This window comes from Leucoraja erinacea, chromosome 1 (genome assembly GCF_028641065.1).
Source record: "Leucoraja erinacea ecotype New England chromosome 1, Leri_hhj_1, whole genome shotgun sequence".
Classification (NCBI taxonomy): domain Eukaryota; kingdom Metazoa; phylum Chordata; class Chondrichthyes; order Rajiformes; family Rajidae; genus Leucoraja; species Leucoraja erinaceus.
The window spans coordinates 16,854,546-16,879,001 of NC_073377.1; the positions used below are offsets into that span (position 1 = coordinate 16,854,546).

At 43.3% G+C, this 24,456-nt stretch overlaps 1 protein-coding gene across 3 annotated transcripts in view; it reads right to left on the bottom strand.

Annotated features, from left to right (window-relative positions):
* Positions 1-24,456, bottom strand: part of smad2 (SMAD family member 2) — a 93,842-nt gene that overhangs the window by 57,023 nt on the left and 12,363 nt on the right. For 2 of the 3 annotated variants that reach the window (XM_055658638.1, XM_055658724.1), the window contains one exon: positions 747-836. The exons of the other annotated variant lie outside the window; for it this stretch is intronic. In XM_055658638.1, coding sequence (XP_055514613.1) covers positions 747-836 — 90 coding nt within the window. The remainder of the gene's footprint in view (positions 1-746; positions 837-24,456) is intronic. 3 annotated transcript variants of the gene reach the window in all.

Here is a 24,456-nt window from a genome sequence, read left to right on the forward strand (position 1 = left end):
AATAAACTAAACATCCACTCATAAGCAGATGCATCATATGGGCCAACTAAATAGAGGTTCATGTTTAGAAATTTATCAAGGAATAATTTTGAACCCATGCCAAAATTTATCAAATTGCACCATGAGCATAAAGAACCAAATGTTAAATTCAGAAGCCAAAAAAGGAACACTGTTAAAACTTTCAGCTTGGAATACAATTAACTATCAAAATCTTAAGCACTCAAGCAAAATTTAAAATCTCAATTACACAGAATTCCCCAACTGGCAAATTTACCCATAACTCACAACATATCCAATAGTATGTAAAAACTGAGTTTGTCCATTGTTATACCTATACATTCCCATTAATCAAAATAAAGAATGTTCAGCAAACATTGTTTGAAAGTTAATCTGAAGTTAACAGAAAGTCATGCAGAACTTGCCAATAAATTTAGCCCATTATAAAAACAGTTACACTTAATATTGGCATATAAACTAAAAGATTTTCATACAGAGTTAAAAAATAAAAATCCTACATACAGGCACATCTGCATCTGGAAAGAAAATCAACAGGTTTACTACCCACTTTTCAGCTGTTGATGGACCTCCATATTTCAACCACCACTTTTCTGCATTTTTTTAAAAAATCCACCAAAAGACACCAAGAGTGAATGTAAACATTGACAATTCTTAAATGACCAACACCAATCAGTTAATCCCAACATCCCACTTTGTGGAAGAAGAGCTTGTAGTGACTGTATATTCACCTGGTTTGCTCAGGAAAGCTGTAAAGGCCTGTTGTATCCCACTGATCTACTGTACCAGGTGTACTCAGTCCCCAAATTTCAGAGCATGTGCTGTGCATAAAATTAGAAAAAAAAAAGGGTAAACATGGGGTATGGTGTAGTGAAAAGCTGATGGAGGATAATACATGTAGACAAACATAAAAATAAATCTCTTTAAATTAAGAAATGTTAAGGCTCCACTCAACAACAATATTCAAAAGAAAATTGATATTTATTCAACTTACCAGGAAACGTTATTGCACAGTGGCTGTTTTACCATAATGCATAACAGGAACAAGATATTTTCCACCATATCTATTTCAAAATAACATTCTTTATGTAAACAAGTTGACTTCATAAAATCCCTTATTCCATGGAATATTGAGCAAAGTATCGACTAAAAACAAGCATTAAATTGTTATTTGAAAATATCTTTTGAAATATTGTACAAAAGTAGTTATGATTTCTATTGTAATTAAGTGTCACAGAATTAAGATTTCTACTGTAATTAAGTGCCATAAGTAACATTAAGTGTCTGCAGAAGTATCACATTTTTACCATTTGAAGCAAGTACTGTAACAGCATTTCAATACACGTGGACAGAACATGAATTGGAAAGGTTTAGAGGGATGTAAGCCAACCAAGGGCAAATGAGACCAAGGCAAGGCATGGACGAGTTGGGCTGATGGTGTAGTTGGAATAAATTATTCTACAAATGCAAGTTAATGCTTGATCATTTGATAATTTAAATTGTGAGATTAAGATTTTTGATAAAAAACATTGGGAAAACAAAATGGAAGCATATAATGTAATATCTGATGAGCACTTGAAATATTTTCCTTGTGTGAATACATGGCCAATAAACGTATTCATTCATTCATGCTTGAGGCCATATATTTTAGCTGAGAGGGGGAAAGGTTAAAAGAAGATTTGCAAGACTATTTGTTTTAAATATATACAGACTGGAAGCCATCTCAATCATGGCATGAGAGGAGGTAAAAAGTAGATAAATTAATAACATTTAAGACACATGATTAAAGGACAAAGGACATTTATTTGTCACGTACACCAATTGGAGTAGTGAAATCTGTCTTGCCATGCAGCACACAGATAAAGATAAGACAAGCAAGGACTAAAGGTATTTGGCCCTTGTGAAGGTCAACGGCATTTGTTTAATTTTGTATTGTGGTTAGTGTAGACATGGTGGATATAAGGGCCAGTTCTTATGCTGTACAGTTATGTATTCCATGATATACATTATACAGATTGATCATGCCCACATTCTCCTAAATTTTTCTCCATATCTCACAACACTTGGGTTTTTGCTGAAGACAAGAGTCTGTAGATGTTAGAATTTGCATCAACCCATCTTTTGGAGGAACTCAGCAGGTCAAGCAGCATTTGTGGAAGGAAATCCACAGTCGACCTTTTGGCTCAGGACCAACCACAGACGATGCACAACTTGCTTTTCCTACTCTTGGGACCACCAACAAATCTTGGCTGCCTTCATGCACTTTGTGACATGCAAGGAATCAAAATACTCAGTAGGTTTCACAGTTATCATGGAGGGAGACCTAGCGTCAATGTACAGTCCACCCTCATTATTACGGACTCCTTTATAACGGAGTTATGTTATAGCGGACAGAGCACCAATGCTGTAATCAGACACCATTGTGTCTTTAAGAACACAGGCTGCTAGTTACACTGTGGAGGTCACTGAAATTGACAAGCATTTGCTTCGAATTACACTCATCTTTATTAAACAATGTAACAAAGTCTTTAAAAATACATTCTTAGCTGTTAAAAAGAACTTTGTACATTCAGCAGGATAGGCAGCGTGTTTGAAAGGAGAAACTGAGTTAACGTTTAAGATCAATGTTCTTTCACCCTGAACTTCAGGCAAGCAGTTGGTCATGGGAGTCTCACTTAGATTAGGGCAGGGTTTCCTTACACCTTCCCAACGACCCAGACCCCCCCATTTTGCTCTCAATCTCCGAATGTGGGAATCAGCAACGGGGCAGCAGTTATTGCCATTCCCCAGCAGTGCCAGACAGGGTGGTGGGGGGTGGCCTTCTTGGGCCGCTGTGGTTCGTGTGGCAAGAGAGGTCCCACTGGGCTCAAGGATTCTGACCCAGTGCTCAGGCAGTGATGTAAATGGGGGATTAAACCCTTGCATTGTCATAGGCAATAATGGACACCATCTTATCACCAACTAGAAAACAGTCCCAAGTTATCATCTACCTCAATGGAGATCCTCAGACTATCTTTAAATCTGACTTTAGCTAGCACTACACGTTATTTCCTTTATCCTGTATCTGGACACTATGGATGGCTTGATTGTAATCTTGTACAGTCTTTGCACTGACTGGACAGCACACAACAAAAATGTTTCACTGTACCTGTAAACTAAATTATTAAACTAAACCATGGTCTGTTATAACTGTATTTGGGTCAAGGAACAATAACCAGAAGTAGAAAAGCAGATTGTGATAAAAGAATGCACAATCTATACCCATATTTAGTTTAGTTTTTGTTACATGTACCGAAGTAGTCAAAAGCTTTTGTTGTGTGCTAACCCAAGTGGAAAGACAATACATGATTACAATTGAGCCATTTATAGTGTCTAGATACATAAGGGAATAACGTTTAGTGCAAGGTAAAGTCCGATCAAAGATAGCCCGAGTGTCACCAATGAGGTAGATAGTAGTTCAGGACTGTTCCCCAGTTGTGGTAGGATGATTCAGTTGCCTGATAACAGCTGAGAAGAAACTGTCCTCTAATATGGTGGTGAGAGTTTTCACACTTCTATACCTTTTGCCCAATGGGAGAGGGGAGAAAGAGCGGCAGGGTGCAACGTCCTTCATTACGCTGCTAGCCTTGCTGAGGCAGCATGATGTATAAATGGAGTCAACAGAAAGAAGGTTCGTTTGTGTGATGGTCTGGGCTGCGTCAAGTTCTTGTGGTCTTCGAGGATGGAGCTGCTCTCCAACCAAGCCGTGATGCATCCTGATGAAATGCGTTGTATGGTGCATCGGTAAAAGTTGGTGTTATTATTGAGCACTGTGTTTACAAACCCGTTGTGCTGCTGCTACTGCTGCATGTAAGAATTTCATTGTTCCATTTTGGGACATGACAATAAAACACTCTTGACTCTTTAAAAAAAAAACCCTTGACTCTTAAAAAAAATTTGACCTAAACAACTGAGTTATTTGTAGAGAGGGAGAAATGTCTGCGATACGATGCATCAAGGCAACAATTACTTTAAAAAAACTGTTAAAGTTGAAAGTAAAAGGTTAAAATGGTGGTATCGCCACCTCTGTAGAGAGAAAGCCAGAACTTTATTTGGTGATGGAGGTCATAGGTTACGGGTATGCTGTCAATGCAGAATCAGTGAGTAATTTTTTTACAGATGGCAAATTGTATAATGTTATTGGTTACTGATCTTCAATATCTTTGTTGCAATAAGTTGCAGAGAGGGAGTGTGGTGAAAATTGGAGAATTCAATGTTCATATCGTTGGGTTGTAAGCTACCCAAGTGGAATGAGATGCTGTTCTTCTATCTATGGGTCACAGGAAGCACTATTACACTGGATCATCAAACGTGCACATTCAAATCACACTTCAATTTATCCAGACAGCCAATTATTGAGAGCTCTAGCAACATATGTAACAAACCACAAAGCAAAAAGTAAACACCAAAGCCACAAGGAGATAAATATAAGAGGCCAAATTAGCAGCAAAAGAGAGAACAAGAGAAACAAGGAGATTAAGTGAACTCCAGACGCAAAGCAGGAAGACAGCAGAAAACATGGTCAACGACGATAAAACAATGACAAAAAGGATTGATGTAATGCTGAGGCTTTATAAGGCCGTATTTGGAGTATTGTGAGCAATTTAATTGGCCGCATATCTGCAGAAGGATGTGTTGGTGCTGGAGAGGGTCCAGAGGAGCTTTACAAGAATAATCCCAGGTATGAGTGGGTTAGCAGTTGATGAGCATTTGGTGGCACTGGGGCTCTACTCACTGGAGTTTAGAAGGATGAGGGGACCCCTTATTGAAACTTACTAAATAGTAAAAGGCCTGGATAGAGTGGATGTGGAGATGTTCCCAATAACGGGAGATCTCGGACATGGCCTCAGAATAAAAGGACATTCCTGTTGGAAGATGGAGGAATTTGTTTGGCCAGAAGGTGGTGAATCTGTGGAATTCTGTGCCACAGAAGGCTGTGGAGGCCAAGTCGATTGATATTATTAAGCCAGATAGATGGATTCTTGATGAGTACGGATGTCAGGAGTTATGAGGAGAAGGCAGAAGAATGGGATTGAGAGGGGAAGATAGATCAGTCATGATTGAAAGGTGGAGTAGACATGATGTGCCAAATGGCCTGACTCTGCTCCTATTACTTATGAACGTATGTGCAAGGACTGCAGAGCTTGGGCCTGATCTATTGATTGAGATCGTTTAGCTGTCCATTATTGGAAGAGAGCAGTATCTTGCAGGCTTGTATAGTTAACCGTGAGATTCACCAATAGTCTTGAAAATAATTAAAAACATACAGATGAAGCATGTGTCAGCAATTACAAATGTATTGGATGAACAAGTTTCTAGGACTGAGCTGCCAATCATGCAGTGTTATCTATTAAAATTAAATGCAAATGCTGTAAAATTTGAAATATTTGAAGAAAGTGGATGCCTTGGATGGTACATTGAGGATACCTTATGGATTCATATATGGAGAACTGCACACAATACTCCAGGTGTGGTCTCACTAGGGTTCTGTACAACTGCAGAAGGACTTTTCGCAACTTGACGCCATTTAGATAGTAATCTGCATTCCTGTTTTTGCCACCAAAGTGGATAACCTATCATTTATCCGCATTAAACTTCATCTGCCATGCATCTGCCCACTCACCCAGCCTGTCCAAGTCACCCTGCATCCTCATAGAATCCTCTTCACAGTTCACACTGCCATCCAGCTTTGTGTCATCTGCAAATTTGCTAAAGTTACTCTGAATTCCTCCATCTAAATCATTGATGTATATTGTAAAATAGCTGCGGTCCCAGCACCGAGCCTTGCAGTACCCTGCCTGCCATTCTGAAAGGAACCCGTTAATCTCAACTCTGTTTCTTGTTTGTCAACCAATTTTCTAACCATGTCAGCACTCTACTCTCAATACTATGCGCCCTAATTTTGCCCAGTAATCTCCCACGAGGGACCTTATCGGAAGTGGCGCCGCAGCTCTGGCTGCAGTGGCTCATCGGCAGTCCTGTTTGTTTTGTGTTTTTTGTGTTGTTTGGTTAGTCTAGTTTTTTGGCTTTTTAGTGGTGTTTTTGGGGGGGGGGGGGGGGGGGGGGAAACGGGGTGTGCAGTCTCTCCCTGCGGGGGAATGCGACTTTTCTGTCGTATTCCCCTTCTCTGCCTCCGTCGGCGCTGAGGCGCGGAGCTGGCGACCTCGAGGCTCCGGAGGCAGAGGGAGAAGAGGAGGGAAGAGACTGCAGACCTAAGACTTTTGTTAATATGTGTTTATTGTTGTTTTTTATTGTATGTATGCTTAAATTTCGTTCAGACTTCGGTCTGAATGACAAATAAAAGGCTATTCTATTCTATCAAATGCTTTCTGAAAGTCCAGGTACCCTACATCCACTGGCTCTCACTTGTCCAATTTCCTAGTTACATCCTCAAAAAAATTCGGAAGATTAATCAAGAATGATTTCCTCTTCATAAATGCATGCTGACTGGACTGATCCTGTTACTGCTATCCAAATGTTATTTCATCTTTTATGATTGTCTCCAGCATCTTCCTCACCACCGGTCAAACTAACTTGTCTAATTCCGTTGTCTCTCTCCCGCCTTTCTTAAAAAGTGGGATAACATTAGCTACCCTCCAATCCAAAGGAACTGATCCTGAATCTATAGAACATTGGAAAATGATGTGAAAGGATTAGAATGGATGGAGCTGTTAATTGATGCGCAGTTAACACTTTGGGGATAGTAATAATAACTCAGTATATTTCAATTTAATTACTGAAAGGGTATTTGAATAGTTCGAAAACTAACTGTCCCAATTGGGGGAAAGCCACTTTTGATATCATTAGACAGGACCTGTCATATGATATCTTCCAGTCAGGGTGAAGGGCTAAAATGGCATGTCCAAGGAACCCTGTATGTCAAGGATAGATGTCTGTAGTATACATAGAGCACTAAAATATTGAGTATGTAATGCTTAAGAAAATAAGGAGAGAAAAGATGCACCATGAAGTACCACAGATAAGATTAAGTATATTAAGGACAAGAAGGGAACCAGGCAAATAGTATGGCCCATTGTGGACCCATTGAAAAACTGATTGTGGAGCCAGAGGACATGGGCAAGATCTTACATGAATATTGTTCATTCATATTCACCAAGAAGCAGTTGGAGTTGGAGATTTCATTTAAGATGGGGAAATTCATGTAGGTTAAGATTTAAAAAAGGAGGCATTAGATGTTTAGCAGGCCGTATGAGAAGAGATTTGCTGGAACTTTGGAGGTAATTAAACATTCACTTGCCACATGCAAAGCACTGGATAACTGGAAGACGGCAAATGTGTTTTTTTTTTAAACAAGATGGACAGCAGGGTTAAGCAAGGTAATTAAAGGTAGGTCTGCAGATGCTGGTTATAGCTCCCCCTTCATTTCATAATCCCAACCAAACACCTGAACCTAGGAGGAACCAAAATGCTGGATAAACTCAGCAGGACAGACAGCATCTCTCTGGTGCAGTTTCGGGTCGAGACCCTTCTTCAGACCCGTCAAAGTTAAAGTCAAAATATCCTTTATTGTCATTCAGACCTTTCGGTCTGAACAAAATGTCATTGCCTTGCAGTCATACATATAATAAAAATAACAGAAACACACAATAAACACAAATTTAACATCCACCAGGCACCTCCTCACTGTGATGGAAGTCAAACGTCTTAAAGTCTTTGCCTCTTCCCTCCTTGTTCTCACTCTGTGCTGAGGCGATCCAGACCTCTGATGCTGTGACCCCACCGGGTGATGGCAAGTCAGTCCCGTGGCTCAACCGTGCTCCGCGAACGGGCTGGTTCAAACTCCGCGGCCCGGGGTGGTCGAAGCTGCTGTCTCCAGTCCAGCGGACGAAGCTGTTGTTGCAGGAGCTCCGGAAAAACAGGTAACCAACCTGTGACCTGCGAGCTCCCGACGATGTCATCCACTGGGCCCGCGGCCGTGCCTCCGAAATCGGGTCTGCCGCCGGAACTCCAGAACGGCGCCACAGCTCCAAAGTTGGGTCCGCTGCCGCTGGAACGCCGCAACAGCTCCAAGTCGGGTCCACCGCCGGAACATCACCACAGCTCCAAGTCGGGTCCGCCGCCAGAACCCCGAGGCCGCAAGCTCCGCCATTAGGTCTCAGCACAGACGGATACGGAAGACACAACAAGAAAAAGTTGCATCCCCCCGAAGGAAGGGATTAAAAAAAAATTAATTTCTCCCCCCCCCCACACATACACAGCCTAATAAACTAAATTTAACTAACTTTAACTAAAACAGACAAACGAATACAAAAACAAAAAAAAGAAAAAAATTGACGGACTGCAGGCGAGCCACAGCTGCCAGGCTCGCCTGCAACTTCCGGATGTATCCGAGAGGGAGATACAGAAATAAGGAAATATAAGATGTGAAAAGAAGACATAGGAGATAGAGACCAATGAAAATGTAGAATAGATCATTGTTACCTAGAAGGTAACAAGCAAACTGATAAAATGTAAATGAGGACCATCAGACTCTGACTACGTCAGAGAACTGGGAAGGGAGGAGGGATGGAGAGAGGGGGAAGGCAAAGTTTACAAGTTAGAGAAGTCAATATTCATACCACTGGGGTGTAAGCTGCCCAAACAAATTATGAGATGTTGTTCCTCCAATTTGCGCTGAGCCTCTCCCTGACAATGGAGGCAGCCCAGGGCAGAAAGGTCAGTGTAGGAATAGGAGGGAGAGTTAATGTGTTGAGGAACCGGGAGATCAAGTAGGTTTAGTCAAGGAGGTACACAAAAATGCTGGAGAAACTCAGCAGGTGCAGCAGCATCTATGGAGCGAAGGAGATAGGTAACGTTTCGGGCCGAAACCCTTCTTCAGACTGATAGGGGGTGGCTGGGAGTAGGAAGGAAAAAGGGAGGAGGAGGAGCCCGAGGGCTGGGAGGAGACAGCTCGAGGGCTAAGGAAGGGGAGGAGACATCAAGGGCTAACAAAATTGGGAGAATTCAATGTTCATGCCCGCCGGATGCAGGCTCCCCAAGCAGAATATGAGGTGCTGTTCCTCCAATTTCCGGTGTTGCTCACTCTGGCAATGGAGGAGACCTAGGAAAGAGAGGTCGGATTGGGAAAGGGAGGGGGAGTTGAAGTGCTGAGCCACCGGGAGGTCAGTTAGGTTCTTGCGGACCGAGCGGAGGTGTTCGGCGAAACGATCGCCCAACTTCCGCTTAGTCTCACCGATGTAGATCAGCTGACATCTAGAGCAGCTGATGCAGTAGATGAGGTTGGAGATACAGGTGAACCTCTGTCGCACCTGGAACGACTGCTTGGGTCTTTGAATGGAGTCAAGGGGGGAGGTAAAGGGACAGGTGTTGCATTTCTTGCGGTTGCAACGGAAAGTGCCCGGGGAGGGGGTTGTATGGGAGGGAAGGGAAGAATTGTCAAGGGAGTTGCGGAGGGAGCGGTCTTTGCAGAAGGCAGACATTGGGGGAGATGGGAAGATGTTGCGAGTGGTGGGGTCACGTTGGAGGTGGTGGAAATGACGTAGGATTATCTGTTGTATGTGACGGCTGGTGGGGTGAAAGGTGAGGACTAGGGGGACTCTGCCCTTGTTGCGAGTGCGGGGATGGGGAGAGAGCAGTGTTGCGGGGTATGGAAGAGACCCTGGTGCGAGCCTCATCTATGGTGGAGGGGAATCCCCGTTCCCTGAAGAATGAGGACATTGAGGTGTTCAGCAAAATGATTGGTAAGTCTGCACTTGGTCTCGCCGATATTATAGGAGTTCCCAGTTCTCCGACTAGTCTGATGTTGCCTGTCAGCATGCTGAGTTACTCCAGCACTAAATGCTGAGTTACTCCAGCATTTAGTGTCTATCTGTCTATATTAGCAAGATACTGGGACCTACAATCAATTAAGATAAATAGCTTATCATTTAGATAAGTTTAATCTAAAAATCATATTGAACTGGTTTGATAAACATAATGTTTTATGAATATGCTAGAGGATATAATAAGCATAGTTGATAGACAGGAATTTGAGGTGGGACCTGAAGGAGTTTGCATCAGATAAAATCAGATTGTTAGATTTTACATAGCTGATTTCCAGCTCCAATGGTCAAGATTAGACTCTTAGATTGGGTGCTGGCTGTGAGGGTGAAATGTCTCCCACAAGATAATGTGGTTTTGACAAGCAGCTCCAATTTCCCCCCACATCCCCAAAACATGCTGGTAGATTAATTAGCTCCTGTAAATAAATCTTAATTGTAGATAATGGGAGGTTGATAGGCATGCATGACAGAACATTTGCAGGTTAACATGGAAATGAGGGGGATTTGTTTGATGATATTGCTCTGAAGAGAGCTGGATAAAACCCGATGGCCTAAAAGGCCTTCTGTGTTTTTGTAAGTGTACGGCAATATTAAACTCCCCCCTTCCCAGTTCTCCGACTAGTCTGATGGTCCTTGTTTACATTTTATCTGTTTGCTTGTTGTTACCTTCTCCTAGCTGACAATGATCTATTCTAGCACTCTCACCACAATCTGTAAACCAAGATACTCACTGCATTTTACCTTATGTCCAAAAGAGCAATTCACTATTAGAATCTCTGCCTTTGGCTTCCAAGTCACACACATTTATGTATGCAAAAATCAATAGAAGACACTTAAGTGTGATTGTTTGAGAGACATTCAGCACTGGATGACTGGAGCAGGCCACCAGGCCCTCAACCCTGTTGCATCATCCAATGTACTCATGACTGATCTACGCTGGTCTCCACTAATACCATAACCCTCAATTCTTTGATGTTTCAAATGATTATTTATCTTCACCTGAAGTATATCTAATAAACTTACCATCACCTCAGTCAAGGGCAGAGAATTCCAGGGATTCACCTACTCTGAAGAAATTTTGTACACAATCCAGTTTTACATGACTGGCAACTATTTTGCAGCTACATCAATCCTTCTGCCCTCCAAATCGCCTCCGATCATCAGGCATAATAATTTACACTAATCCCATTTTTATACTCCCCGCATTCCCATCAACCCCACTTGATTATATCGCACAGCCAAACGCAAGGTACAATTAACCATATCCAATTAACCTACTAACATGCATTTACATCTTTGAGATTGATGGGGGGGGGGGGGGGGGGGGGGGGGGGGGGGGAGAAAAACAGCAGAGGTGGATAACCCCCATGCAGGAATAACAGACAAGCTACATACAAAGAGGGCAGATGTCTCAGATTAATGCAAAACAAAGTATTGGAGTAACTCAGCGGGTCAGGCAGGTCTGTGGAAGGAATGAACAATGTTTTGAGTCTGGACCCTACTTCAGACAGGGGGGCGGTGGGTGGATGGAAACTCGGGGGGGGGGGGGGGGGGGGGGGGGGGGAGAAGAGGGGGGGGGGGGGGGGGGGGGAGGAGAAGCTGGAGAGAAAGCAGGGAGAAGAGGTGGGGGGGCAATACAAAACTTAGCCTTAGGCACAGGTGAAAGGAAGCTTGATTGGCAGATAGGTGGTGAAAGTGATGTAAAAATGAAAAAAGGTATCAGATGAGGAGAGGAATGAAATGTAAGGCCAGTTGGGAGATATATGGATGGATGGAAACTCGGGGGGGGTGGGGGGGGGGGGGGGGGGGGAGAGATAGCAGCAGCAGACAGGGAAAAGGAACAGGGTGTGAGTGCTGTTTGCAGCTGTTAAACGGCTTACTTTGACAATGGAAGCAGCCAAGGACTGGTTAGTATGGGAATAGGAATTAAAACGATTGTCCCTGTTCCTAACTATCACTTACCAGGCTTTGTCTGGTCCCCACCTCTCTTTTCCAACTTTCCACCTATTCTAGTCAATCTGAAGCATTCCAACCCAAAATGTTACCCTACCATTCCCTCCATAGATGTTGCCTGATCTGCCAAGTTCCTCCAGTATTGTGTGTGTTTTAGTCTAGATTCCAGCATCTGCAGTTTCTCGTGTCACCTCAGATTTTAATGCCTCATTGAAAATATACCACAACTGATTCAAAATGGTTCCGTCTGAACTTTAGTTCTCAGGTTTAAGGACTTTGATTTAATGGCAGCAGACTATCAATTGTACCATGCATTTCTATAATAAATTTTAAATATAATTTTAATTGTTTTGTAGGAAAAGTTACTTCTAGCTGGGAATTCATTTATTCGCATCTCAGCTCAGTCATGGCGTCTAGAGCCTACTCTTTTTTTTTCTTTTTTTAATTTAAATGGCGACTAATCTGATCTTTGGCCCCAACTCCATTTTTTTTTAAAACCAATTCCTTGTGTAAATAAATCCAAAGATTCACAAGTTAAAGGTGAAATTCATCCTCATCTAGTTTTAAACCGCTGAATATGCTGAAATCTTACCAGCCCCTAACACCACACCCCTGCAGTTCTGAACTTCTGAAAAAATATCCATGGAATTTCTCTCTTCTCAAATCACCAACAACTTGGATACCTCATTGAGAATATAGTAATTTCATGTGCATTTATAGCTTGTTTGGAACCGAGTAAAAATTGTGCCAAGGTGCTTTACAGAATGGCAAGTCACCAAAATTTCACTGCACCTTAATTTGTACGTGACAATAAACTGACCTTGAAACCTCAATAGAAAAAGTAACCATAAATTTGGTCAGTTTGTAAGTAGTTTAAAGATGACATTTAGGCACAGAATTCCCAGGCACACCGCCTGTGCTGCCAAGGCACATTAAGGATGAGCACTGAAAATTGGGAACATGAATAAGTCCAAGATTGTGGAACTACATGGCAAAGAAAATGTGAAAAAAAGGAATAAATAATAATGGCAAAATGTATCAAGCAATCAGTAAATTAGCAGTTTACCAATTATTACCTTTGCAACTGACAAAATTGGTGACATAGTGGAGAATGAAAAATGTAGTCTTACATTTACAACAGGATCTAGAAAAACTGGGGAAAATGGGCATAGAATGAGCAACATTTTTCATGCAGAGGGTGGTAGGCATGTGGAACAAGCCGCAAGAGGAGGCAGTTGAGGCAGGTACTATAACAACATTTTAAAATACATTTTGACAGGTACATGGATAGGAAGGTTTAGGAGGGATATGTGCCAAACACAGGCAGGTGGGACTAGCGTAGATGGGGCATCTTGGTCTGGACGGACAGGTTGGGCCAACGGACCTATTCCCCTGCTGGATGGCTATGACAATGACATAATTCCCTACTGACTGGCGGCACGAACATCCATGGTGATGAACAAGCTTTGAGAGGATGGTTATGACTTATGAACTCCTACCTTAGTAAGGATGGACCTACTACAATTCACCTACTGCCGCAACAGATCAACAGAGGATGCAATCTCCCTAGCTCTCCAGTCTATACTGGAGCACTTAGACAATAAGAACACTTGCATCAACTACAGCTCAGCTTTCAACACCATTATCCTCTCCAAGCCTATCAAACTTGTGAACTTGGGTCTCTGCTCAACCCTTGCAACTGAATCCGCAACTTCCTCATCAGCAGATCAATCAATACAATTGGCAATAACATTTCTCCTCATCAACCATCAACACAGGAGCACCTCAAGGCTGTATGCTTAGTCCCCTGCTCTACTCTTTCTACATTCATGACTGTATCCATATATAGCTTCACCACCATCTTTAAATTTGCTAACGATACCACTGTTATTGGACAAATAGCAGGTAATATGTCAAAATACAGAAAGGAAACTGATAATCAGATCGAGATGTGCCAGAATAACAATGGTGCTCTCAACATCAACAAGACCAAGGAGCAGATTGGTCCTTGATCTTGCTCAGGGATGAGATTGTCCCCAGGCCTCTTCCACCTACAGGGCTCTCGCTTAACTTTTTTTTCCTGTTGCCAGCCGGGCAACCTTGGCAGCTTTTCAGGTTGCCAAAAAACAGTTTAGGTGGTCATTTAAGATGGCTTGCATGACGCGTGCGATAATGTGTTCAGACGAAGTGCGTAGTTACCATTCGGAATTATACTCAAAGAAGCATTCACATATTATTTCTGCTTCAAATAAAGTCACAAACTAAACATTCATCAATCAAGACATGATACATCCCACAATGATATGCAGCAAAATTATAAGACAGTATCTCAACTCTTTTTACACATTGCAATTAATGCAATTTCTATTAGTTCTATCCACTCCAAACAAAAATGTCGTTGGATTATTCAGCGTATGATCAACCTGTGTCAATAAATCCTGGACCATGGTAACATATATGCGTACGTATAGTTGTGAATGTTGCTCATTAAATAACTACAGTACTGAAACTCCATATTAAGAGCATTGATTTGCCGTTAAAATAAATTCTGTAATAACGTGTCAACGGTAGCAGTGACAATCGAACACTGCGGTTTTAATGTTTCACGTGTTCACAATATAATTAATCCATCTTTATAGATTAAAACTATTAACATTGGGAATTAAAACACATTTGATTGCATTCCATTATCAAACATAGTCAATGTTCGCTCTGAAGACATTCCCAGGACAATAGGGTCAGGGAGGGGTGTGTGTGTGAATCAGTGCGGGGTGAATAGATGGCGGGGTGGGGGGGGAGCAGTCGGTGCGAATGGATGGATTGAGGCATGTGAATTAGTACGTGTTGGTTGGAGTAAGTAAAATTGTGAGGTTACAGCACGGGGGATGTCAGTGGTATTGAATGAGGGGGTTCAGTACGGGATGGATGGGGGGGGGGGGGGGAGTAGACAAAAGTGCTGGAGAAACTCAGCGGGTGAGGCAGCATCTATGGAGTGAAGGAAATGGGCAACGTTTCCGGTCGAGACCCTTCTTCAGACTGTTCCCCCCATTCTTCTTGAATGGGAGGATCAGTACAGGATTGATGGGGGGGGGGGGGGGGGGTCAGCGCAGGATGGGGGGGGGGGGGGGGGGGGGGGGGGGAGGATCAGTAGGTGTGGTTCGGAGGTTCTGTGCAGGATGAATGGAGGATCACTACAGGATGAATGAGGGGAAGGTGCAGGGTAAATGGAGGGTAGGTCAGTACGGGATGATTATCAGTACAGGGATGGATTAGTGCAGGGATGGGGGATCAGTACAGGATGGGAATGCAGGAAACAGTGGGTGGAAGTGCAGGATGGATGGGAGGGTGCAGGATGGGGGGGGGGGTAAGTACAGGGTGAATTGGGGGTAGGATGGATGGGGGGGGGGGGGGGGGAAGAGATGGGGAGGGGAGCACATGGGATGTCAGTGAGGACTGAATAGAGGCAGGAATGGGGATCAGTGTGGGATGGAGATGAGTCCCAGGATAAGGAGGGGGGGGCATACGAGAGAGAGAGAGAGAGAGAGAGAGAAAAGGGGGTGGAGAGGTGGGGAGGAAGGAGGGTCAGCGCTCGTCAGACAATATTGCCCCGCTGCCTTGGCTGTTGGGAACTCCTCGACACCACCTCCCTCCCTCCTCCGCCAGCCAACAGCAAGGTGCGGGGCCGAGCGGTACAGCTCAAAGATCCCATAGCTAAAGGAACTATGGTGCAGCTGCTTCAGAAGTGTCGGAGCGAATGACGGGTCCCGCACAGTAGCAGCCACGACAGCGGCTCCATCTCCTCCTCATCCTCCCTGATAGCGGCCGCTGCTTGCAAACCCGCTAACAGCGATAACCGCTTTTAAAAAAAAAAACACACCCGCACACCGAGTCCTCTATCTCCCTCCCTACTCCCGGTCTCGGCGTACGGGAGGGTTTGTTTTGAAAGTGCTCCGTTAGCAGGTTTGCAAGCAGCGGCTGCTATCAGGGCGTGCGGGGTGCAGGAGGAGGAGGAGATGGAGTCGCTGTGCGGGGCCCATCATTCGCTGCGACCCTTCGTCAACCCGCACCTAGTATCTTTCCCACGCAATACAGCCGTCACAAAACATCGCGTTCCTTTTCTCCAGAGATGCTGCATGACCCGCGGAGTTACTCCAGTTTTTTGTGTCTATCTTCGGTACAAACCATATCTGGTTGCCAAGCCGGGCAAAATGACTCTGTGCTTAGGTTGCCCGGCGGCGCTTTGAGTGGTCAATGGTACCTGGGCAACCGTTAATTTCGAGCCCTGTATCCCCATCTCTGGAATTTCACTCCACTTCTCTCATCAACTAATTTTTGTCTCCTTGTCACCCTTTTTTATCTCTAGCCTTTGTCCATCGATGTGCCAATCAAAAACACCCCCACCACCTTCCCTGTATCCACTTATCACTTGCTAGGTTTTGTCACACCCTCACCTTTTTTCCATTTTTTTCTCCAATACAGTCAATCTGACAACTGGTCCCAATCTGATGCGTCACCCATCAATATCTTCCAGAAATGGTGCCTAACCTGCTCAGACCTAAACTTTGTGTTCTACGCAGGATTCTAGCATCTGCTGTTCCTTGTCTGCAAGGACCAGATTGTTGAACTCAGAAAGAGAAAGTCAGGGATCCATGAACCAGTCTTCATTGACGGGACAGCAGCGGAGAGAGTCAACAGCTTGGATGCCATGATAAAGCTGTACAAGACGTTGGTGAGACCACACTTGTAATATTGTGTACAGTTGTTCTCACTTTACTATAGAAAGGATTTTGTTAAGCAAAGAAGTCTGTATAAAATCATGAGAAGAATGCCCAGAGTAGGTGAATCGAGGACCAGAGGACACAGGTTTAAGGTGACGAGAAAAGATTTAAGAGAAATCTGAGAGGTACCTTTTAACACAAAGGATGGTGTGTGAATGCAACAAGCTGCCAGAGGAGGTCGTTGAGGCAGGGATTGTCCCAACATTTAAGAAACAGTTACACAGGTACATGGATAGAACAGATTTGGAGGGATATGGACCAAACGTGGGTAGGTGGGACTAGTGTAGCTGGGACATGTTGGGACGAAGGGCCTGTTTCACTCTTTGACTATGACTCTAAAAGATTCACAATGATATTACCAGGATTGGAGGATTTGAATTGCAAGGAGAAAAAAAGTAAACAAGAGACTGCAGGTACTGGAATCTTGAGCAAAAAAAGTGCTGGAAGAACTACGAGTCCAAATGAGTGTGAAGGGCCTCAACCCAAAACTTTACCTTTTCCTTTTGGCAAGAGATGCCGCCTGACCAACTAAGTTACTCTAGCATTGTGTGTCTATCTTTGCTGGAAGAACTCAGTGGGTCAGGCAGCATCTACAGAGAAAAGGACAGATCATGTTTCAGGTCAGGATACTTCTTCATACTGATGGAATTGGTGATAGAAATATTCTGTTTGGATATTAACATTGAATTATCTTATTCAAGCCAAATTCCCCCCCACACCTCCTTTCTCTTTTTTTAAAATCCCCACCCCACGAGCACTCATATTTCCCCACCAGTTGTCACCCTGTTCCTTTCCCTCTTCCTTCTGCTGATCTCTCTCCCTTCAGAATTCCCAATTTCCTTTTATCCCACCTTTCCCCTTCCACATCCACTTTCACCCACCTCCCTGCAGCTTTACATTTCATTTATTTCCTTATCTGACATCCTTTTGTTACCTTTCCGCCTCTTGCCTTTGTCACCATCTCCACCAGGCACGTGCCGTGAGTAATTACTCAAGGTAGGCAGGCGGCTTTAAAAAAAAATCTTAAACCGCGCATGCGCAGATTGTTCACTCCTTAAAAATAAACTAAGTAACAATTCAATTTGCCCAAGCCTTCTAAATCTCCTTCATTTTTAAATTACTGAATAGGTGGGGGACGGAGGATGAAGGCAGGTGGAGAGATGGTGGGAAAAACGGGAGCACACTGTGACGTTGAATCAGTTGTCATCTTATTGAATGACAATACTAATTCAATGATCCAATTGGAGGGAGAGTTCCTTTCACAGCGTGTGGAGAGTCTGTGCCAGGGGTTAAAGATGCGGGGAGGGCAGGATGTTGAGAAGGAGGGGGTCGGAGATCATATCAGACAGCAGAACTGGCCACCGCTTCCGGGGAGGGAAGCAGCTCGGGTGACTGCGAGCAGCCGCCGGGACCCAACAGCAATATCGGCTGCCACTTCAGCGCCTTCTGCCGGCCCGCTCACCTCTAGCAGTGCTCTCCGTCTGAACACCTCTCACCTGCCGCTCACCGGCTTCACTCATGTCAGTTGCTTCCTGCACATCCTTAAATTCCCACAGCCGAGTAACCTCAATTGGTCCCTTGAGCGCGCTGTCGGAATTTAAGGATTGGCGGGAAGCCAGCCGGCGAGCGGCAAGAGAGGTGTTCAGACGGAGAACACTGCCAGAGGTGAGTGGAGACCAGAAAAAGGGGCTGACATGGCAGCCGGTTCTGCTGTCTGGTCCCGGCGGCCACTCGCAGTCACCCGAGCTGCTTCCTTCCTCAGAAGTGGCGGCCAGTGCCTGGAGCATTGCGGCAACCACCCGAGCTAATTCACTCGGTGGCTCCGTGCCTGAGCGTCGCAAGTGGGTTACTGGCACCGATCCCCTCCTTCACAACGCTCCTGCCCTCCCCGCAACTTTACCCCGGGCCAGACTCCTCAAACACTGTGAAAGGAGCTCTTCCCCCCACCCACCCTGGGAAATACAGTATTTAAAAACATAAAGTACCAAGAGATGTACTTACCACGGTATAGATGCATTAACTCCACTCTTCTCTCTTTGCTTCCTAACATACCCTTCAGATAATGACAATCCATATTTGAAAAACCCACCAAGTAACTTGCGCTGCGCATGCACAGTAGCGCAAAGGCAGAATTTCAGCTGCCTTCAGATACGCTTGAAATTGACGGATTCAGGCAATGCAGACGGCACGTGGGCTGCACAGACCTTCCCGTGTTACAAGTGCTGTGGTTGAAAGGCACGGAGAATTATGCCTACCTAAGAGATCGATCTCTTAGATAGGCATAATTCTCCCATGCCTTTACTATTTATATTTAATGATTATCATGTCATAATTTTAGTCAGGGTAGGCAGTGCCTACCTTGCCTACCCTGATGGCACGTGCCCGATCTCCACCCACCTGATAGTTTAAGGCGAGAGGGTAAAAATGCAAAAAGTGCACGATGAGCATGAAAGTGGTCTCCAGGATAAAAGGCCACTCTGCCCACATTCCGATCTCATGGCTATCATCAAGCAGGTGGTGCACAAGCCTGAAGTCCCACACTAGGCAGGTTCAGGAACAGTTACTTTCCTTCAACCATCAGGTTCTTGAACCAACCTTTCCAACTCTAATTCTACCTTGGCAACGCAATACCATTAAAGTTTCATTTTTTGCAGTCTTTTTTCTTTCACTGCTTTGTAGCATTTATGTACATTTACTTCAGCAGGGACAAGATGGGCCGATGGGCCTGTTTCCATGATGTGCATCTCTAATAGGAAAACTGGTGCCTGGATCAAGGGTATCATCACGTTACTAAATAATGAAATATACTCTAACATATAATCTCTAATAAAAGAGGATGGTGCTTATTATTATGAGGTTATTTTACAAACATTTGATTACATAATTCCTGAAGGTCAGAGTCCTGCACCGTGAATGTCTAGAGATCAATAGTGACCAGATTCTCAATTGGACCAGCCACAATGCTACCACCACTAGATCAAATATTATGATTGTTTCAGCAACTCTCCAAAGACTTCCCACCACTGAAATCATATGCAAAGTATATGAAAGATCATTCTCTACCTAGCAGACACTAAAAGAGTTAAGCATCATCCAGGGCATCCTCATTTGAGTGACATCTCATCAACCACCATGAACATACTCAGCCCACCCCATGGTACATATAGGTACCAACGACATAGGTAAAAAAAAGAGAAGAAATTTGGTTCTCAAATCCCCCACTCTGTGTCCAAGCGATCTATTCCTCTCATGATTTTATACACTACAGAGCATACTGAGATTTGCTGCACATAACAATTTCTTTAATATTAAAGCAACACATGCAAAGAGTTTTATTTTCCCCTCAGGCAATATACTGTATGCTTCACTCCCCTAACCACTTCACCCATTAGACACAAGGAACTGCAGATGCTGGTTTACAAAAAAAAAACATAACGTGCTGGATTAACTCAGTGAGTCAGGCAGCATCTCCAGAGAACAATCATAAGGGACGTTTTGGATCAGGATCCTTCTTCAGTCCCAAGAGTCTGAAGAAGGGTCCCGACTCAAAACTTCACCTATCCATGTTCTCCAGAGATGCTGCTTGACCCCCTGAGTTACTCCAGCACTTTGTGTCTTTTCTTTACCTCACCCTTTTCTTTCTATTTAACACCATTCTTCAACAATGAAATGGAGTCTAGAACTCAAATCCAAAACATAGGAGTTACAGTGATTGAAAACAATCATTTTAGAAAAACAGCAGGTTAACATCCGTCGAGAGTGAAACACAATAAGCATTTCATTTTAATGACCTTTCCTGAGAAAGAGGAGATCTGAAATAGGTATACGACATAGGTTAAACAAGAGAAGAGGTCCTGAAAGAAGAATTTACGGAGTTAGGTAGAGAGTTAAGAAGAAGGACTGCAAAGGTAACAATCTCAGGATTACTGCCTGTGCCACGCGACAGTGAGAGTAGGAATGGAGTGAGGTGGAGGATAAATGAGTGGACGAGGGACTGGTGCAGTGGGTATGGATTCAAGTTTCTGGATCATTGGGACCTCTTTTGGGGAAGGTGCGACCTGTACAGAAAGGACGAGTTGCACTTGAACTCGAGGGGGACCAATATCCTGGCGGGAGATTTGCAAAGGCTACTGGGGTGACTTTAAACTAGTATGGTTGGGAGGAGGGACTCAAATTGGGAAAGCTAGCAGTCAATGTCTGAGGCAGGAGGCAGAGAATGGTAGCACTCTGACCCAAAATGTAGGGGAGAAAGAAGAAAAAGAAAATAAACAGAGAATAAGAGATGGTGCGTTTCTTAAATGTGTATATTTTAATGCTAGGAGCATTGTAAGAAAGGTGGATGAACTTAGAGCCTGGATTGACACCTGGAAGTATGATGTTGTGGCGATCAGTGAAACATGGTTGCAGGAGGGCTGTGATTGGAAACTAAATATTCCAGGATTTCGTTGCTTCAGGTGTGATAGAATTGGAGGGGCAAGAGGTGGAGGTGTTGCATTGCTTCTCAGGGAAGATATTACAGCAGTGCTTTGGCAGGATAGATTAGAGGGCTCGTCTAGGGAGGCTATTTGGGTGGAACTGAGAAATGGGAAAGGGGTAGAAACACTTATAGGGGTGTATTATAGACCGCCAAATGGGGAGCGAGAATTGGAAGAGAAAATATGTAAGGAGATTGCACATATTAGTAGTAAGCACAAGGTAGTGATTGTGGGAGATTTCAATTTTCCACACATAGACTGGGAAACACATTCTGTAAATGGGCTGGATGGGTTGGAGTTTGTAAAATGTGTGCAGGATAGTTTTTTGCAGCAATACATAGAAGTACCTACTAGAGAAGGGGCAGTGCTGGACCTCCTGTTAGGAAATGAGACGGGTCAGGTGGCAGAGGTATGCGTTGGGGAACAGTTCGGGACCAGTGATCACAATACCATTAGTTTCAATATAATTATGGAGAGGGTCAGTTCTGGACCTAGGGTTGAGATTTTTGATTGGAGAAAGGCTAACTTTGATGAGATGCGAAAGGATTTAAAAGGAGTAAATTGGGACAGTTTGTTTTATGGGAAAGATGTGGAAGAGAAATGGAGGACATTTAAAGGTGAAATTTTAAGAGTACAGAATCTTTATGTCCCTGTTCGGTTGAAAGGAAATAGTAAAAATTGGAAAGAGCCATGGTTTTCAAGGGAAATTGGACACTTGGTTCGGAAAAAGAGAGAGATCTACAATAATTATAGGCAGCATGGAGTAAAGGAGGTGCTTGAGGAGTATAAAGAATGTAAAAAGAATCTCAAGAAAAGAAATTAGAAAAGCTAAAAGAAGATATGAGGTTGCTTTGGCAAGTAAGGTGAAAGTAAATCCTAAGGGTTTCTACAGCTATATTAATAGCAAAAGGATAACGAGGGATAAAGTTGGTCCATTAGAGAGTCAGAGTGGACAGCTATCTGCAGAGCCAAAAGAGATGGGGGAGATATTGAACAATTTTTTTTCTTCGGTATTCACCAAGGAGAAGGATATTGAAGTATGTGAGGTAAGGGAAACAAGTAGAGTAGCTATGGAAACTATGAGGATCAAAGAAGAGGAAGTACTGACACTTTTGAGAAATATAAAAGTGGATAAGAAAAGGAAGTACCGACACTTTTGAGAAATATAAAAGTGGATAAGTCTCCAGGTCCGGACAGGATATTCCCTAGGACATTGAGAGAAGTTAGTGTAGAAATAGCAGGGGCTATGACAGAAATATTTCAGATGTCATTAGAAACGGGAATAGTTCCGGAGGATTGGTGTACTGCGCATGTTGTTCCATTGTTTAAAAAGGGGTCTAAGAGTAAACCTAGCAATTATAGACCTGTTAGTTTGACGTCAGTGGTGGGCAAATTAATGGAAAGGATACTTAGAGATAATATATATAAGCATCTGGATAAACAGGGTCTGATTAGGAACAGTCAACCTGGAAGATCATGTTTGACTAATCTTCTTGAATTTTTTGAAGAGGTTACTCGGGAAATTGATGAGGGTAAAGCAGTGGATGTTGTATACATGGACTTCAGTAAGGCCTTTGACAAGGTTCCTCACGGAAGGTTGGTTAAGAAGGTTCAATGGTTGGGGATTAATGGAGGAGTAGCAAGATGGATTCAAGTGGCTGAATGGGAGATGCCAGAGAGTAATGGTGGATGGTTGTTTGTCAGGTTGGAGGCCAGTGACTAGTGGGGTGCCACAGGGATCTGTGTTGGGTCCACTGTTGTTTGTCATGTACATCAATGATCTGGATGATGGTGTGGTAAATTGGATTAGTAAGTATGCAGATGATACTAAGATAGGTGGGGTTGTGGATAATGAAGTAGATTTTCAAAGTCTACAGAGAGATTTATGCCAGTTGGAAGAGTGGGCTGAAAGATGGCAGATGGAGTTTAATGCTGATAAGTGTGAGGTGCTACATCTTGGCAGGACAAATCAAAATAGGACGCACATGGTAAATGGTAGGGAATTGAAGAATGCAGGTGAACAGAGGGATCTGGGAATAACTGTGCACAGTTCCCTGAAAGTGGAATCTCATGTAGATAGGTTGGTAAATAAAACTTTTGGTGTGCTGGCCTTTATAAATCAGAGCATTGAGTATAGAAGTTGGGATGTAATGTTAAAATTGTACAAGGCATTGGTGAGGCCAATTTTGGAGTATGGTGTACAATTTTGGTCGCCTAATTATAGGAAGGATGTCAACAAAATAGAGAGAGTACAGAGGAGATTTACTAGAATGTTGCCTGGGTTTCAGCAACTAAGTTACAGAGAAACGTTGAACAAGTTAGGGCTTTATTCTTTGGAGCGCAAAAGGTTAAGGGGGGGGGGACTTGATAGAGGTCTTTAAAATGATGAGAGGTATAGACAGAGTTGACGTGGATAAGCTTTTCCCACTGAGAGGAGGGAAGATGCAAACAAGGGGACATGACTTGAGAATTAAGGGACAGAAGTTTAGGGGTAACATGAGGGGGAACTTCTTTACTCAGAGAGTGGTGGTTGTGTGGAATGAGCTTCCAGTGAAGGTGGTCTCGGAGGCAGGTTCGTTTTTATCATTTAAAAATAAATTGGATAGTTATATGGACGGGAAAGGTATGGAGGGTTAATGTCTGAACGCAGGTGTATGGAACTAGAGGAGAATACGTGTTCGGCACGGACTAGAAGGGTCGAGGTGGCCTGTTTCTGTGCTGTAATTGTTATATGGTTATTTGCAAAGCAGATACCAACTCAAAAATTGCATTTGTTACTCACCAAGATTATGCCAACAGACCTGCAACTACTTTAAGGCAACAGGATCAAGGGAATACATGGTTTCTTGAAACATGTGCCAATTTCAAGATTGTGTCACTTCCAATTTAACATTAGCACATTTTCTCCACCAAAGATGTGATATGTTCGATTTCTATGACAGTTAATGTAACAAACAGCAGCTCCAATGGCAATACTGAAGTAATGAAATTTGCCTTGAGGTACCAAAAATTTGCAGAAAACAGTATTGTCACAAGACCGATTAACTCAAACACTAGTACAACTTTAGAAACAATGTGCCTTCAAATACATAACTTGATCAATTACATAAACATGACCAAACAAGACACAACAGAATAATTGCATTTTAACAAATGTATATCCTCAGCCACAATGTTACTACATTGCAAAGAATGGTGGTATAGTGCCCTTCATAATGTTTGGGGCAAAGACCCTTCATTCATTTATTTGCCTCTGTACTCCACAATTTGAGATTTGTAATAGAAAAAAAAATCACATGTGGTTAAATTGCACAGTCAGATTTTAATAAAAGCCATGTTTATACAGTTTGGTTTCACCATGTAGAAATTGGAGCAGTGTTTATACATAATCCCCATTTCAGGGCACCATGATGT